At 42.9% G+C, this 18,045-nt stretch overlaps 1 protein-coding gene across 1 annotated transcript; it reads left to right on the forward strand.

Annotated features, from left to right (window-relative positions):
- The first annotated feature begins 10,496 nt into the window (after positions 1-10,496).
- LOC139557866 (amphoterin-induced protein 1-like) lies at positions 10,497-17,426 on the forward strand. The gene is made up of 5 exons (XM_071373138.1): positions 10,497-10,885; positions 11,155-11,742; positions 12,385-12,567; positions 13,211-13,699; positions 15,522-17,426. Exons 2-5 carry the CDS (start codon positions 11,272-11,274, stop codon positions 15,900-15,902), a joined length of 1,524 nt encoding a protein of 507 aa, XP_071229239.1. The 5' UTR covers positions 10,497-10,885; positions 11,155-11,271; the 3' UTR covers positions 15,903-17,426.
- Positions 17,427-18,045: the final 619 nt, after the last annotated feature.

The raw sequence follows: 18,045 nt of genomic DNA on the forward strand, positions 1-18,045 counted from the left end.
GGAATGGCGAGAATCAACGCCTCCAGTCCTGTGTGTGTGTATCTACTCCTTCAACCCTCCCTGATGCCCTGAGGGTGAGATTAACAGGTATCAGTGAGGAGGACTGAGACATGCCCACACTCTCTCTATATTTCCTTTATGCTCTCTTCATCCTATCCTCCATCCCTCATCCCTTTCATTGTATTCTCTCTCTATCTCTCTATTTCTCTGTTGTTCTCTTTCTCCCTCGCTCTCATTCTCTCACTCATTATCTCTCTCTCTCATTCTCTCCCTCTCTCACCCTCTCTCTCTCTTCATCTCTTGTTTTCTTTTCATCTCTCTTCATCCCTCTCTCTCTGTCTATCTCTCCTCTCTCTCTGTCTATCTCTCCTCTCTCTCTGTCTATCTCTCCTCTCTCTCTGTCTATCTCTCCTCTCTCTCTGTCTATCTCTCCTCTCTCTCTGTCTATCTCTCCTCTCTCTGTCTATCCTCTCTCTCTATTTCTATCCTCTCTATCTCTCTTTTGTTGTTGACTCTTGCTGAATGGATTCATAGCTTAGCTTAATTACTATTGGATTAATCATGTCTCAATATAGATAATTTCAATAAAACAGTGAAATGTAATAGGTCAATGGGTTTACTGTCAGGTCGTATAAACGATTGGAGCAGGAATACGTAACAGGGGGGGGTTTTAATACTCCACCCCAAAAAAACAACATGCCATGAAAAGGCACGGGGACGAAGCCCAAAACAAACACGCATACAAAAACACAGAGATGTAACCCAAACAAAAGAGCGAGGTTAAACCTCTAATAAATACACGGGACGAGACCCATAATAACAATACACAGGACGAGACCCATAATAAAAATACACAGGACGAGACCCGTAATAACAATACACAGGACGAGACCCTTAATAACAATACACAGGACGAGACCCATAATAACAATACACAGGACGAGACCGGTAATAACAATACACAGGACAAGACCCGTAATAACAATACACAGGACGAGACCCATAATAACAATACACAGGACAAGACCCGTAATAACAATACACAGGACGAGACCCATAATAACAATACACGGGACGAGACCCGTAATAACAATACACGGGACGAGACCCGTAATAACAATACACGGGACGAGACCCGTAATAACAATACACGGGACGGACGGACGGACGGACAGGGGTGGGGGGGGGGGGGGGGGCGGGAGGGGGGAGGGGGGCGGGGGGGATCTGTGACATTTACATTTGTATTTATATTTATATTTTAGTCATTTAGCAGATGTTCTTATCATAGATATCAGACAATCCATCCATTATTAATCTTGGTTAAACCAGAACTAAAATCTTTGCGTAATGACTTAAGATCCGATAGGAATTCAGGGAACTCAGTGAGGAATGCTGTATATGGCCCAGGAGGCCTGTAAACTGTAGCTATAAAAAGTGATCGAGTAGGCTGCATAGATTTCATGACTAGAAGCGCAAAAGACGATAACGTTTTTGTGTTTTGTAAATAGAAATTTGCTGTCATAAATGGTAGCAAAACCTCCGCCTTTGCGGGATGCACGGAGGATATGGTCACTAGTGTAACCAGGAGGTGAGGCCTCATTTAAACTCTTATGGCTGGATAAATAAGGTGCCCAGAGTAAACTGCCTGCTACTCAGTCCCAGAAGCTAAGATATGCATATTATTGTTGTTTGAATGATGTCTGTGAGTATAACAGGCAGGCAGGCAAAAACATCAGAAAAAAATCCAACCAGGGAGTGGGAAATCTGAGGTTTGTAGGTTTGCCTATCCAATATACAGTGTCTAATGGGTCATATTGCACTTCCTTGGGCTTCCACTAGATGTCAACAGTCTTTAGAACCTTGTTTGATGCTTCTACTGTGAAGGATGAGGGAATAAGAGCTGATTGAGTCAGGGCTCTGGCAGAGTGCCACGAGCTGACTCAGGCGCACCCCCGTGAGAGTTAGCTGCGTTCCATCGCATTTCTACAGACAAAGGAATTCTCCGGTTGAAACATTATTGAAGATTTATGTTAAAAACATCCTAAAGATTGATTCCATACATCGTTTGACATGTTTCTACGAACTGTAATGGAATTTTTTTAACTTTTCGTCTGGCCTGCGCGTCATCAATTGCTCTGAACAAAAAGGAGGTATTTGGACATAAATTATGGACGTTATCAAACAAAACAAACATTTATTGTGGAACTGGGATTCCTGTGAGTGCATTCTGATGAAGATCATCAAAGGTAAGTGAATATTTATAATGCTATTTATGACTTCTGTTGACTCCACAACATGGTGGATATCTGTATGGCTTGTTTTGGTCTCTGAGCGCTGTACTCAGATTATAGCATGGTGTGCTTTTTCCGTAAAGTTTCAAAAAAATCTGACACAGCGGTTGCATTAAGGAGAAGTTTATCTGAAGTTTCATGTAAAATCACTTGTATCTTTTATCAATGTTTATTATGAGTATTTCTGTAAATTGATGTGGCTCTCTGCAAAATCACCGGATGTTTTGGAGGCAAAACATTAGTGAACATAACGCGCCAATGTAAACTAAGATTTTTGGATATAAATATGAACTTTATCGAACAAAACATACATGTATTGTGTAACATGAAGTCCTATGAGTGTCATCTGATGAAGATCATCAAAGGTTAGTGATTCATTTTCTCTCTATTTCTGCTTCTTGTGACTCCTCTCTTTGGCTGGAAAAATGGCTGTGTTTTTCTGTGACTAGGTGCTGACCTAACATAATCAGATGGTGTGCTTTCGTCGTAAAGCCTTTTTGAAATCGGACACTGTGGTGGGATTAACAACAAGTTTATCTTTAAAATGGTGTAAAATACTTGTATGTTTGAGGAATTTAATTATGAGATTTCTGTTGTTTGAATTTGGCGCCCTGCACTTTCACTGGCTGTTGTCAAATCGATCCCGTTAACGGGATCTCAGCTATAAGAAGTTGTTTAACACAGTAAATTCATCAAGCTTAAGCCATGTTTCAGTCAGGCCAATCACATCAAGATTATGATCAGTGATTAGTTCATTGACAGTAACTGCCTTGTAAGTGAGGGATCTAACATTAAGTAGCCCTATGTTGAGATGTGAGGTATCACAATCTCTTTCAATAATGGCAGGAATGGAGGAGGTCTTTATCCTAGTGAGATTGCTAACGCGAGCAGCACCATGTTTAGTTTTGTCCAACCTAGGTCGAGGCACAGACACGGTCTCAATAGGGATAGCTGAGCTGGCTACACTGACTGTGCTAGTGGCAGACTCCACTAAGCTGGCAGGCTGGCTAACAGCCTGCTGCCTGGCCTGCACCCTGTCTCATTGTGGAGCTAGAGGAGTTAGAGCCCTGTCTATGTTCATAGATAAGATGAGAGCACCCCTCCAGCTAGGATGGAGTCCGTCACTCCTCAACAGGCCAGGCTTGGTCCCAGAAAGAGGGTCAATTATCTACAAATTCTGTCTTTTGGGAGGGGCAGAAAACAGTTTTCAACCAGCGATTGAGTTGTGAGACTGCTGTAGAGCTCATCACTCGCCCTAACTGGCCAGAGACAATTACTCGATGCCGACACATCTTTTACACGCTGAAGCTATGTTGCGGTTGGTGACCTCTGACTGTTTCATCCTAACATCGTTGGTGCCGTCGTGGATAACAATATCCCTATACTCTCTACACTCGCCAGTTTTAGCTTTAGCCAGCACCATCTTCAGATTAGCGTTAATGTTGGTAGCCCTGCCCCCTGGTAAACAGTGTATGATCGCTGTATAATTAGCTTTTAGTCTAATACTGTGGGTAATGGAGTCGCCAATGACTAGGGTTTTCAATTTGTCAGAGCTAATGGTGGAAGGCTTCGGCGTCTCAGACCCCGTAACGGGAGGAGTAGAGACCAGAGAAGGCTCAGCCTCTGACTCCGACTCGCTGCTTAATGGACAGAACCGGTTGAAAGTTTCTGTCGGCTGAATGAGCGACACCGGTTGAGCATTCCTACAGCATTTCCCTCCAGAAGCCATGAGAAAGTTGTCCGGCTGCAGGGACTGTGTGAGGGGATTTATATTACTATCTGTACTTACTGGTGGCACAGACGCTGTTTCATCCTTTCCTACACTGAAATGACCCTTGCCTAACGATTACGTCTGAAGCTGGGCTTGCAGCACAGCTATCCTCGCCAGAAGGCGTTCGTTCTCCTGTATATTAAGAGTACAGCGAGAAGGCATTAGAAGGCATCATGTTAATGTTACTACTTAGCTTCGACTGGTGGAGGTCCTGACGAACCACGTCCAGATAAAGCGTCCGGAGTGAAAGAATTGAATGAAATAAGTCGAGCGAGGAAAAAAATAATAAAATAAACGGTAATTAAAAAGCAAAAACCATAAAGTTGGCAGGTAGCAAAGTAAGGTTAGCAACAAACCGCACAGCAGCACGTAAACAAGTCTACAAGTTGTGACCCTCGAGAGATGAATTCATTATAGGATCTCTGTAAAACAGACAGATCATGATATTGTCTTCAAGATGCTTTACAGACGGGTTTGAAGAGTACTTGTAAACAACTCAGGATGCTAAGGCCTTTATGCTTGTCTCATCAAAATCCCAGACCTTTGGCAACAGCACTGTATGCTGGAACATTGTTCATGTAGGAGACAACCCGTCTACCTAGTTTATGTAAATTCCAGCTGACTACATCGATATGCGATGTCCCCACTCTTTGACAGCGTATCACATGACCACCTGTTGGGGTCTGTCCTTGGCTCGGTGTAGTGCACGGTCTCTGTTGTCAACACACACATGGGTAGAACCACTCTACTTCAGCCTGTTGCTAAGCGATGAGAGAAGGGACTTGCTAGGGGATAACAAACTAAATGGTTTGTGTAGTAGTAGTTTCATCGTTATCTGGTACATGAAGAGCAAAGGGAAGTGAAGTGGACCACCGCTGTACTGTTGGTTACTAGGCAACGCTGTCCTCATCATAGCAGGTAACAGAGAGTCGAACTGAACATTAATCACTTTGAGCTATATGGAAAAATAGTCAGCACCCCTGTGGCGGACAGCGACAGAATCAGAATTCAGAAGTTCAGCACAACAGGCCTGTGGACAGCAAATATCTCAGGGGCATCCCTGCGGAGACTAAACTGTTTTTTAGAGTCGATGCGACCCAATCCAGCATCCATAGCCTTGTCAAATAAGGCCCAGTATAACAGCATTAAGAATTCAACAAGCTCATCAAAGCTGGTGGTGGACGAACCAACCTTCCTGGATAAGATTACCAGGTGTCCCTGCTCGGTGGCTCGGTGCCTCCATCCAGTGAATGTGATTCTAACTGTGTTGTGGCTGTGTTGTGACTGTGTTGTGGCTGTGTTGTGGCAGTGTTGTAACTGTGTTGTGACTGTGTTGTAACTGTGTTGTAACTGTGTTGTGACTGTGTTGTAACTGTGTTGTGACCGTGTTGTGGCTGTGTTGTGACTGTGTTGTGACTGTGTTGTGACTGTGTTGTAACTGTGTTGTAACTGTGTTGTAACTGTGTTGTGACTGTGTTGTAACTGTGTTGTGGCTGTGTTGTGGCTGTGTTGTGACTGTGTTGTGGCTGTGTTGTGGGTGTGTTGTGACTGTGTTGTGGCAGTGGCAGTGTTGTAACTGTGTTGTGACCGTGTTGTGGCTGTGTTGTGACTGTGTTGTAACTGTGTTGTGACTGTGTTGTGGCTGTGTTGTGACTGTGTTGTGACTGTGTTGTGGCTGTGTTGTGGCTGTGTTGTGGCTGTGTTGTGACTGTGTTGTGACCGTGTTGTGGCTGTGTTGTGACTGTGTTGTAACTGTGTTGTGACTGTGTTGTGGCTGTGTTGTGACTGTGTTGTGACTGTGTTGTGGCTGTGTTGTGGCTGTGTTGTGACTGTGTTGTGGCTGTGTTGTAACTGTGTTGTGGCCGTGTTGTGACTGTGTTGTGGCTGTGTTGTAACTGTGTTGTGACTGTGTTGTGGCTGTGTTGTGACTGTGTTGTAACTGTGTTGTGGCCGTGTTGTGGCTGTGTTGTGACTGTGTTGTAACTGTGTTGTAACTGTGTTGTGACCGTGTTGTGACTGTGTTGTAACTGTGTTGTGACTGTGTTGTGGCTGTGTTGTAACTGTGTTGTGGCGGTGTTGTAACTGTGTTGTAACTGTGTTGTGACTGTGTTGTCACTGTGTTGTAACTGTGTTGTGGCTGTGTTGTGACTTTGTTGTAACTGTGTTGTGGCTGTGTTGTGACTGTGTTGTGGCTGTGTTGTAACTGTGTTGTGACTGTGCCTGCCTCCCTGCCTGCCTGCCTGCCTGCCTGCCTGCCTCCCTCCCTCCCTCCCTCCCTCCCTCCCTCCCTGCCTGTCTGCCTGTCTGTCTGACGGCCTCCATCCCTCCCTGCCTCCCTCTTGTGTGTGTGTGTGTGTGTGTGTGTGTGTGTGTGTGTGTGTGTGTGTGTGTGTGTGTGTGTGTGTGTGTGTGTGTGTGTGTGTGTGTGTGTGTGTGTGTGTGTGTGTGTGTGTGTGTGTGTGTGTTGTCATCCTCAACACAGAGCACTGCTGGAAAGGACTAAGCTACAAATCCCCTCAAAGACACACAGGGCCAGTCATCACAGGGTAAATACTTACTGAGATCAACAGGGCCAGTCATCACAGGGTAAATACCAACTGAGATCAACAGGGCCAGTCATCACAGGGTAAATACTTACTGAGATCAACAGGGCCAGTCATCACAGGGTAAATACCAACTGAGATCAACAGGGCCAGTCATCACAGGGTAAATACTTACTGAGATCAACAGGGCCAGTCATCACAGGGTAAATACTTACTGAGATCAACAGGGCCAGTCATCACAGGGTAAATACTTACTGAGATCAACAGGGCCTGTCATCACAGGGTAAATACCAACTGAGATCAACAGGGCCAGTCATCACAGAGTAAATACTAACTGAGATCAACAGGGCCAGTCATCACAGGGTAAATACTAACTGAGATCAACAGGGCCAGTCATCACAGGGTAAATACTAACTGAGATCAACAGGGCCAGTCATCACAGGGTAAATACTAACTGAGATCAACAGGGCCAGTCATCACAGTGTAAATACTAACTGAGATTAACAGGGCCAGTCATCACAGCGTAAATACTAACTGAGATCAACAGGATATAAATTAGGGATACAATACAAGAAATGTTTATGTAATAATTACGACTGTGATGTATGTGTTATGAAGTCCCTATGTAGGTACATCCTACATAAGGTGTAGAATCACATTTAATATGGAGTGTATGCATTGTTGGTAGGAATCAGCTTTGAGAATAGTCTGCAATAACCTCTCAGTCCTGCTGTGTGGTCACAAGTTTAAAAAATATATAAACAAACAGAGAGATTGTATGACTGCAACAGCAGGCATTCACCCGTCACCTTGAGAATGATTGACCGACTGGGTGATTTGCATTTCGTCGTTATATGTCTCTCTCACCACAGCCAATCAGAAGATGCAGATGCTCATTCTGTACCCTTGAGTCTCGCTACTGTAGCTGTACATATGGCCACAGTTGATTCATATTATGGAAAGTGAATCGATCACAATTGATCACCCATCCTTTAGAACACGACAGGACATCAGAGCGGACAACAGAAAACAACAACGCAGAACAACAACAGAAAATAGAAAACAACAACAGAAAACAGAAAACAACAACAGAAAGCAACAACAGAAAACAGAAAACAACAACAGAAAACAACAAAAGAAAACAACAACAGAAAACAACAACGGAGAACAACAACAGAAAATAGAAAACAACAACAGAAAACAGAAAACAACAACAGAAAACAACAGCAGAAAACAACAACAGAAAATAGAAAACAACAACAGAAAACAGAAAACAACAACAGAAAATAACAACAGAAAATAGAAAACAACAACAGAAAACAACAACAGAAAACAACAACAGAAAATAGAAAACAACAACAGAAAACAGAAAACAACAACAGAAAATAACAACAGAAAATAGAAAACAACAACAGAAAACAACAACAGAAAACAACAACAGAAAACAGAAAGCAACAACAGAAAACAGAACACAACAACAGAAAACAACAACAGAAAACAGAACACAACAACAGAAAACAACAACAGAAAACAGAACACAACAACAGAAAGCAACAACAGAAAACAGAACACAACAACAGAAAACAACAACAGAAAACAGAACACAACAACAGAAAACAACAACAGAAAACAACAACAGAAAACAACAATGCAAAAAGAAAAGACATCAGGGACAACAAAGATCATACCAGCAAGGCCAACTGAATATGTTTGAGTGCATGTATGGCACTATTTACGTGTGTGTGTGTGTATGTGTGTGTGTGTGTGTGTGTGTGTGTGTGTGTGTGTGTGTGTGTGTGTGTGTGTGTGTGTGTGTGTGTGTGTGTGTGTGTGTGTGTGTGTGTGTGTGTGTGTGTGTGTGTGTGTGTGTGTGTGTGTGTGTGTGTGTGTGTGTGTGTGTGTGCGCGTGTGTACGTTTGAATGCAAGTGTGTGTGTATATGCAAACACCTGCGCAAGTTTTCTATTGAAATTCATTGTGGAGAGCTGATTTATATATTTTGTATACTCACCGTCAGCCCATTTTATAGGTAAACTACAGGGTAATGTAAAAGTAACATTTTGAAAGATCCAATACGTAATATTGTAAAGATTTTAGCCCAGAGAGTCTAATTTCTTTAAAAAAAATATAACCTTTATTTAACTAGGCAAGTCAGTTAAGAGCAAATTCTTATTTTCAATGACGGCCTACCCCGGACCCGGACGATGCGGGACCAATTGTGTGGCGCCCTATGGGATTCCAAATCACAGCCGAGACATTGCAGGAACCTAGCTTGCAGACTTAATATAATACTTGAGTCATCAACATACATGGACACTTTTGTTTTTAAGCCTTGGATTTCTTATACTCTAATGTTATTATCGGATTTAAATAGCTAGCATTTCAAATAGATGTGGTGACAGCGGACACCCTTGTTTAACTCCTCTTTACAATTCAAAACTCTTTAAGAAGTAGCCACTATTTACTGTTTTTTTTTATATGGACTGGTTCTTTATATTTGCCATCTGGGTCTTGTTTTAATAATAGAGAAATCAGACCTTCCTGCTGAGTACCTGACAGATTACCATTTCTATAGGAGTAGTTAAAACAAGCTAACAATGGAGATTTTAGTATATAAGGCCTGATATACCTCTACTGTTATGTCATCAAGCCCTGGGGGTTTTCCAGACTGAAAGGATTTAATAACCTCCAAAAGTTATTCATCTGTAATTTGGCCTGATCTATTTGTATGTTTGTTAGTTTTCATTTTTTTTTTTTTATTATTTGGAAAGAATTCCTTACAGTAATCGGCATTCAAACATCTGCTTAAAATATTTAGCTTCCTCTTTTAAAGATATCATAGATGACTCCGTCTGTAGTGGTCAAAAGACTACTTAGTTGTAGTCACAAACCGGTTACCTATAACTCAAATCAAATCAAATCAAATTTTATTTGTCACATACACATGGTTAGCAGATGTTAATGCGAGTGTAGCGAAATGCTTGTGCTTCTAGTTCCGACAATGCAGTAATAACCAACAAGTAATCTAACCTAACTACAAACATAGTTATGTTTTTGGGTTATTACAAATGTATTAACTTATTTCCAGATATCTTCTAAATGACCCACAAAGAGAAAATGGTACCCGCTTGCTCTAATTGCGTAGTACCTCATCTGTTCTCCTTTTTGTTTTGTCCAGTTTTCTGCATGTACTCTGTGAATTAGGCTACGGGGGTAACTTTTTGGCTAGCTTGCTGGCTAATATAACTTAATATAGATAGCTAACATTCTTTGATAACTGGTTAGAGGTCGCTATTTATTTCCAAAAATAAATAGTGGTTTAGTTTATTGTAGCTTTAAACTAGGTGTTGATAGCAACTGGCTGACTCATGCGTAACGTTAGCAGGCTGGTAGGGTTAACGTTAACATGCTAGTAGGTCTAACGTCAGCAGGCTAGTTGGTTAGCAACCTTGCAAGTTGATTTGTGACAATAAATTCATAAAGTATTTGCTTGTAAGCTGGCTAAAAAATACAATTTAAAACAGTATTTATGAGTGCAAACGATTTGGTTTAATTTGAAGTTATACATTTTAAGTTATTTATGTTGGAGTTTACATTATAGGGAATAGGCTGGCTTGCTGAGTCCTCAATATTAATAACTAGAAAAATAGAAAAGAGAGGTGTAACTTTGCATTGGGACTTTTGACACGTATACTAATGCAAATCCATATGTTACACGTGGTTACCTTTAAGCCCTGATCCCAAAGACTTGACTGCCCCCGCATGGATAAAAAGAGAACTGCTCATTTTCAGCCACTAATGAGGTTCATTTGAATTTCCTGAAGCATCATGAAAAATATCTGCGACAAAAGAGTGATCAAGTTACGATCCGACATCTGTACCTTTAAAAAAAATATCATACCTGGACCCATAGCCTAGTTATTCCAGTCATTCATTAATTCAGGTTGGGTTAGTGACGCCGGTCCAAGGGCATGTGTTCTTTGATCTTTACGTAATCTTATCCTTGCATAATTTTATCCTTGCATAATTTTATGCTTGCGTAATCTTCTATGGAGATTTGGGCGCAGAGCTGTGTTTTGTTTGAAGCTGGACTATAGGCGAGGAAGGATTTCTCCTCTCTGTCTCTCTGCATCCCGTTTGTTGTCCTTACGTTGGAGAGACTATTACTGTACGGACTAAAACGAGGTGCAAATTATAAACAGACGTGTCTGATTTGGTAGCGGATGGGATTTCTATTTCAGAGAATGATTGGAGGATGGCTAAATCTGATCTGACGTTAAGGTAGCAAACGTTCTGTATTATTATCTGTTTCGGAGCAAATGGAAGGCTGTAGAAACTAATCAAATTTAAAAAATAAATAATAATAATTATAATCTGAATCTGAATGCATGCAAATGTAATTGTTTCTCATAGTGATTGTGTGTGTGCCTGAATGTATTTTAGGGGATATACTACCACTCTATCAGGCATGTAACCATGACGATATCCTCTCCTGTCCAACAGCCATGTCTCTGTTTCCAACAACAATAGTCTGTTTGCTTTTCTTTCAGACCTCAATTAAGCGATGCCTGGGATTCCACCAGCTGCTGCTCCATGCTGTGTAGAATGAGACCCATAATACAGGAAGTTCTGCTCCTTTAATAACAACACACCGACCGTCTCCTAGCATGATGCCTCCACGCAAAGCAGGCGCCCTGCCGGAGCCCTCCCCCTCTGCCTCTCCCTCTCTCAGCCTGAGGAGGATCCAGGTTCGATGGGCCTTGTACCTCTTCCTCTCCCTGGCCCTCCTCTGGTTCCCGTCTGGGGCGGTAGCCTCAACCCTCAACTGCCACAAGACCTGCATCTGTGCCAGTAACATCGTGAGCTGTTCCAAGATGAACCTGACAACGGTGCCGACTGGCCTGCCTCTCTACACGGCCGTCCTGGACCTCAGCTACAACGACGTCTCCCGACTGAGGGCTGAGTGGACCACGGTGAAACTCACCAAACTCCACAACCTCCTACTCAGTCACAACGGCCTTCACTTCCTCTCCTCCGAGGCCTTCGTCTACGTCAAACACCTGCGCTACCTGGACCTGTCCTCCAACAACCTGCGACAGCTGGACGAGTTCATCTTCGAACCGCTGGGGCAGCTGGAGGTGAGAGACAGAGGGAGAGAGAGAGAGAGAGAGAGAGAGAGAGAGAGAGAGAGAGAGAGAGAGAGAGAGAGAGAGAGAGAGAGAGAGAGAGAGAGGGAGAGATTAGAGAGAGACAGAGAGAGAGAGAGAAGGAGGGATTAGAGAGACTGAGAAAGAGGTAGACAGAGAGAGAGGGAGATTGAGAGAGATTATAGAGAGACAGAGAGAGAGAGAGAGAGAGAGAGAGAGAGAGAGAGAGAGAGAGAGAGAGAGAGAGAGAGAGAGAGAGAGAGAGAGAGAGAGAGAGAGAGAGAGAGAGAGAGAGAGAGAGAGAGAAGGAGGGATTAGAGAGAGACTGAGAAAGAGGTAGACAGAGAGAGAGGGAGATTGAGAGAGACAGATAGATTTTTTAACTATTTGCACATAATTATAATACTGTACGTAGACATAATATAACATTTAAAATGTGTCTATCCCTTTGAAACTTGTGTGTGTAATGTTTACTGTTCATTTTTGATTGTTTATTTCACTTTAGTTAATTATCTATTTCACTTGCTATTACTGTTTCATTATTGTAACGTCACACACATTAACTGGTATTTGCAAGCGACTACACAACACAGGTTTAAAAAACACACATGGTTCATTTCTCCATATTCCCAGGTGCTGTTGCTGTACAACAACCGTATATCTCAGATTGACCGCTCAGCCTTCCAGGGTCTCCACAGCCTGCAGAAACTCTACCTGTCCCAGAACATGATCTCACGCTTCCCCCTGGAACTGGTCAAAGACAAGAACCGCCTGGAGAAACTCAGCCTGATGGACATCTCCTCCAACAGGATCAAGGTATAAGACAGTGTGTGTGTGTGTGTGTGTGTGTGTGTGTGTGTGTGTGTGTGTGTGTGTGTGTGTGTGTGTGTGCGTGTGTGCGTGCGTGCGTGCGTGCGTGTGTCTATAATGCTTTTTTATACCTTTGTTGTGTTTACTTGACCTAACCATGATGTTGACCTTGCAGACTGCAGTGTGGTTTACCACAGCACTGTTATGATTTTAGGATTTTATTTCTGTTATGACTTTAGGATTTTATTTCTGTTATGACTTTAGGATTTTATTCCTGTTATGATTTTATGATTTTATTTCTGTTATGACTTCAGGATTTTATTTTTGTGCCTGTGAGGTGTGAAACACCTTGAGATTACCTGAATTCTAAAGTGTGCTATATATATTGAGTTTTTCCTAGCCACCGTGCTTCTACACCTGCATTGCTTGCTGTTTGGGCTTTTAGGCTGGGTTTCTGTACAGCACTTTGATATATCAGCTGATGTAAGAAGGACTATATAAATACATTTGATTTGATATTATTAGTATTAGGTCCCCCGTGCGTTACAAATGTAATTGTTTCTCATAATGTCTGTATTATTATTATGATTGTTTCTCATAATGTCTGTATTATTATTATGATTGTTTCTCATAATGTCTGTATTATTAGGTCCCCCCCATCGCGGAGCTGCAGGTGCTGCCTGCCTGGATAAAAAACGGTCTCTACTTCCACAACAACCCTCTGATCTGTGACTGTAGCCTTTATAGTCTCCTGGCCCACTGGCACATCCTCCGGCTCAACTCAGCCCTGGACTTTAAAGATGAGTACAGCTGCTATCTCCCCGGGCCCCAGAAAAGCAAGGTGAAGGTCTTCGACCTGAACAGAGACTATATGAACTGTAGTACGTTCCACGAGGCGGACCAGGAAGCTTGGCTGGAACAGACTCTGATCTTGCGCTGTGATACTAAACACAGAGATCTGTCTAAGACCTGGGTGATGCCTGGTGATGTAATGGTGACGGAGGGGTTTAATCAGACAGCCAAGGTGCTTCCTGACGGTAGTCTCCAGATCGGCCCGGTGAAGCCGGACGACTCTGGGACGTATACGTGCTATGCTGTGAGCGAAGCCCTCAACGAGACGCTCTACGTGCTGCTCAAGGTGTTTACTGTTCTGTAATGTGTTCGCTGTGTGTTGTGATGTTGTACGTACAGTAATCCTGTGACGTCTTTATTTCCCCTTGGTGATCAATAAAGGTACAGTGGTAAGAAACAGTCATGTGAACCCTTTGGAATTACCTGGATTTCCTCATAAATTGGCCATCAAATTTTATCTGATCTTCATCTAAGTCACAACAATAGACAAACATAGTGTGCTTAAACTAATAACACACAAATTATAGTATTTTTCTTGTCTATATTGGATACATCATTTAAACATTCACAGTATAGGTTGGGAAAAGTATGTGAACCACTAGGCTAATGACTTCTCCAAAAGCTAATTGGAGTCAGGAGTCAGCTAACCTGGAGTCCAATCAATGAGACGACATTGGAGATGTTGGTTAGAGCTGCCTTGCCCTATAAAAAGCACTCACAAAATGTAAGTTTGCTATTCACAAGAAGCATTGCCTGATGTGAACCATGCCTCGAACAAAAGAGATCTCAGAAGACCTAAGATCAAGAATTGTTGACTTGCATAAAGCTGGAAGGGTTACAAAAGTATCTCTAAAAGTCTTGATGTTCATCAGTCCACGGTAAGACAAATTGTCTATAAATGGAGAAAGTTCAGCACTGTTGCTACTCTCCCCAGGAGTGGCCTTCCTGCAAAGATGACTGCAAGAGCACAGCGCAGAATGCTCAATGAGGTTAAGAAGAAACCTAGTGTCAGCTAAAGACTTGCAGAAATCTCTGGAACATGCTAACATCTCTGTTGACGAGTCTACGATACGTAAAACACTAAACGATAACGGTGTTCATGGGAGGACACCACGGAAGAATCCGCTGCTGTCCAAAAAAAAAGGACAGCAGTTTGCTGTCCTGAAGTTTGCAAAAGAGCACCTGGATGTTCCACAGCGCTTCTGGTAAAATATTCTGTGAACAGATGAAACTACAGTTGAGTTGTTTGGAAGGAACACACAACACTATGTGTGGAGAAAAAAAGGCACAGCACACCAACATCAAAACCTCATCCCCACTGTAAAGTATGGTGGAGGGAGCATCATGGTTTGGGGCTGCTTTGCTGCCTCAGGGCCTGGACAGCTTGCTGTCATCGACGGAAAAATGAATTCCCAAGTTTATCAAGACATTTTGCAGGAGAATGTTAGGCTATCTGTCCACCAATTGAAGCTCAACAGAAGTTGGGTGATAACACAGGACAACGACCCAAAACACAAAAGTAAATCAACAACAGAATGGCATCAACAGAAGATAATATGCCTTCTGGAGTGGCCCAGTCAGAGTCCTGGCCTCAACCCGATTGAGATGCTGCGGCATGACCTCAAGAGAGCAGTTCACACCAGACATCCCAAGAATATTGCTGAACTGAAACAGTTTTGTAAAGAGGAATAGTCCAAAATTCCTCCTGACCGTTGTGCAGGTCTGATCTACAACTACAGAAAACGTTTGGTTGAGGTTATTGCTGCCAAAGTGGGGTCAACCAGTTATTAAATCCAAGGGTCCACATACTTTTCCCACCCTGCACTGTGAATGTTTACACGGTGTGTTCAATAAAGACATGAAAACGTATAATTGTTTGTGTGTTATTAGTTTAAGCAGACTGTGTTTGTCTGTTGTTGTGACCTAGATGAAGATCAGATAAAATTTTATGACCAATTTATGCAGAAATCCAGGTAATTCCAAAGGGTTCACATACCTTTTCTTGCCACTGTAAATTCAATTAAATTCAAATCTATTCTATACAATTCAATTTAGAGCTTCTGCAAAATCTAAATTAAATTCAACTTCATTCCTATAAATTCCCTAAGGTGCATAACTTCACGGAGAAGGGAAACGGCGAGAACCTGAATACGGCCTACACCACCGTGGTGGGCTGCGTGACCAGCGTGGTCCTAGTGCTCATCTACCTGTTCCTGACCCCCTGCCGATGCTTCTGCTGCCCCAAGAACAACCACCAGGACTCCTTCCACTCCTCCATGCTCAGCCATGAAGACCTGGCCAACAACCCTGACTCAAGGCACGTGGCTTTCATCGACCCCAAGGAGCTAGGGCAGAACGGGAAGGTGAACCCCAGCGATATGGAGGGGGACCAGGGAGAGATGGATGAAGAGGGAGGGTTACTGGGGAAGGGAAGGAGGAAGAAGTCTGTGGCTGAGTCTATTAATTTGGTCTTCTCTGACACCCCATAGTTGTCTGAGATGGTACCTACCGGAGAGCTCGGTGTACGCTGTGACATGATTGGATGGATCAGTGATGTATGTGGTGTGATTGGATGAAACTGTGAATACTTCCTGGAGGTGGGAACTTGGACAGAAAGCCAATCACAGTTCCCCAAACTGACCAAACTGACCAATGAGGGGAGTGTTAAACACATCGCCTTGGTATCAACAAGGACAATTGACAATAGACAGGACCGTTCCAGCATTTATTTTGTAGCACTTAAATATACAGTACATACTGTGAAAGCCTGACAGAGTAGTGTAAGAAGACACTGTTCCTTCCTGTGGTACGGTAATGGTGGAAGAGGATATCATGTTGGACAGTATCAGTACTCAGGAAGACATTGACTGGTTGAGATACAGAGAATATGAGACGTGCAGCATTTTAAACATTTCATGAAAGGATATAAAATAGAAATGAACACGTTTTTGGAAAATAAAATAGTTCATACATATGACATAATCCAGTCATGAACATGAGCCCTGTAGACTGACTCACATTTCTATTTACTGATAGGAGGAGACTAGCGTGAGCGTCTTCTGTTGACGTTAGTGCGTACACACGATAGCTATACCCGTAGAGATGGAATGACTTTATATTACTTCCTGACATGGGTACGTTCAATATGGCCGTCAGTCCACCCATCATAGAACATAGACTTGGATGGGAATGTCTATTCTAGTAATTCTATTTCTATGTATATACCCCTCCACCCCGACCGACAGGCCGACCGACAGGCCGACAGACAGACCGACAGACAGACAGACAGACAGACAGACAGACAGACAGACAGACAGACAGACAGACAGACAGACAGACAGACAGACAGACAGACAGACAGACAGACAGACAGACAGACAGACAGACAGACAGACAGACAGACAGACAGACAGACAGACAGACAGACCGGCCGACCGACCGACCGACCGACCGACCGACAGACAGGCCGACCGCCCGACAGATAGACAGACGTCTTCAGAGTTGGCCAAACTCTCTATTATGTTTGCTACCAGCAGGTCATGCATAATCGTTACCGGTGAGTCATACTGAAGAGGAGCAACATGTTATCAACAAGCGTCACCTTACAGCCCACAGACCAGACAGAGTGGGAACCAGGAAATGTGACTTCTATTCTACTTCCTCATAGTTAGGTCAGATAGTTATTTAGTCATAATGAGATAGCAACAGAGCACAATAGTGGAATAGAAGATCATTGTGGTTCACTTGATACTTGATTTAATTATGAATAGGTCAACCACGGTACGAAGACTTCACCCGTGTTAAGTCATGCGTTCATATGATCTAACATGGAGAATTATAATCATTGTGAGGAAGAAGAAACAGTGGTATTTTTTAAATTTATTGTTGCTATGTTTTTTAGAGGCCAGTCACTAAGAGATTAGATATTATACTGAAAATATATATATATATATAAACGCAACATGTAAAGTGTTGGCCCCTGTGTTTCATGAGCTCAAATAAAATATTCCAGAAGCACAGAAAGCTTGTTTCTCTAAAATGTTTCCATCCCTGTTAGTGAGCATTTCTCCTTTGCCAAAATAATCCATCCACCTGACATCCACCTGTGTGGCATATCAAGAAGCTGATTAAACAAGCATGATCATTACACAGTTGCACCTTGTGCTGGGGACAATAAAAGGCCACTCTAAAATGTGCAGTTTTGTCAGACAACACAATGAATAGGCATGCTGACTGCAGGAATGTCCACCAGAACTGTTGCCAGAGACATTAATGTTAATTTCTCTACCATAAGCCGCCTCCGAAAGTCATTTTAGCGAATTTGACAGTACGTCCAACCGGCCTCACAACCGCAGACCACGTGTAACCACACCAGCCCAGGACCTCTAAGTCCAGCTTCTTCACCTGCGGGATCGTCTGAGACCAGCCACCCGGACAGCTGATGAAACTGTGGGTTTGCACAACCAAAGTATTTCTGCACAAACTGTCAGAAACCGTCTCATGAAAGCTCACCTGCGTGCTCGTCGTCCTCACCAGGGTCTTGACCTGACTGCAGTTCGGAGTCGTAACCGACTTCAGTGGGAAAATGCTTACCTTCGATGGCGACAGGTACACTGGAAACGTGTGCTCTTC

The sequence above is a fragment of the Salvelinus alpinus genome, chromosome 28 (assembly GCF_045679555.1).
Source record: "Salvelinus alpinus chromosome 28, SLU_Salpinus.1, whole genome shotgun sequence".
Classification (NCBI taxonomy): Eukaryota; Metazoa; Chordata; class Actinopteri; order Salmoniformes; family Salmonidae; genus Salvelinus; species Salvelinus alpinus.

Bases quoted from the DNA above. Each gene is read 5' to 3' on its own strand.
- LOC139557866 (XM_071373138.1), top strand. From the start codon at position 11,272: ATGATGCCTCCACGCAAAGCAGGCGCCCTGCCGGAGCCCTCCCCCTCT. The intron at 12,568-13,210 runs GTATAAGACAGT...CTGTATTATTAG, and splicing joins TCTCCTCCAACAGGATCAAG to GTCCCCCCCATCGCGGAGCT. The intron at 13,700-15,521 runs GTGTTTACTGTT...AAATTCCCTAAG, and splicing joins CGCTCTACGTGCTGCTCAAG to GTGCATAACTTCACGGAGAA.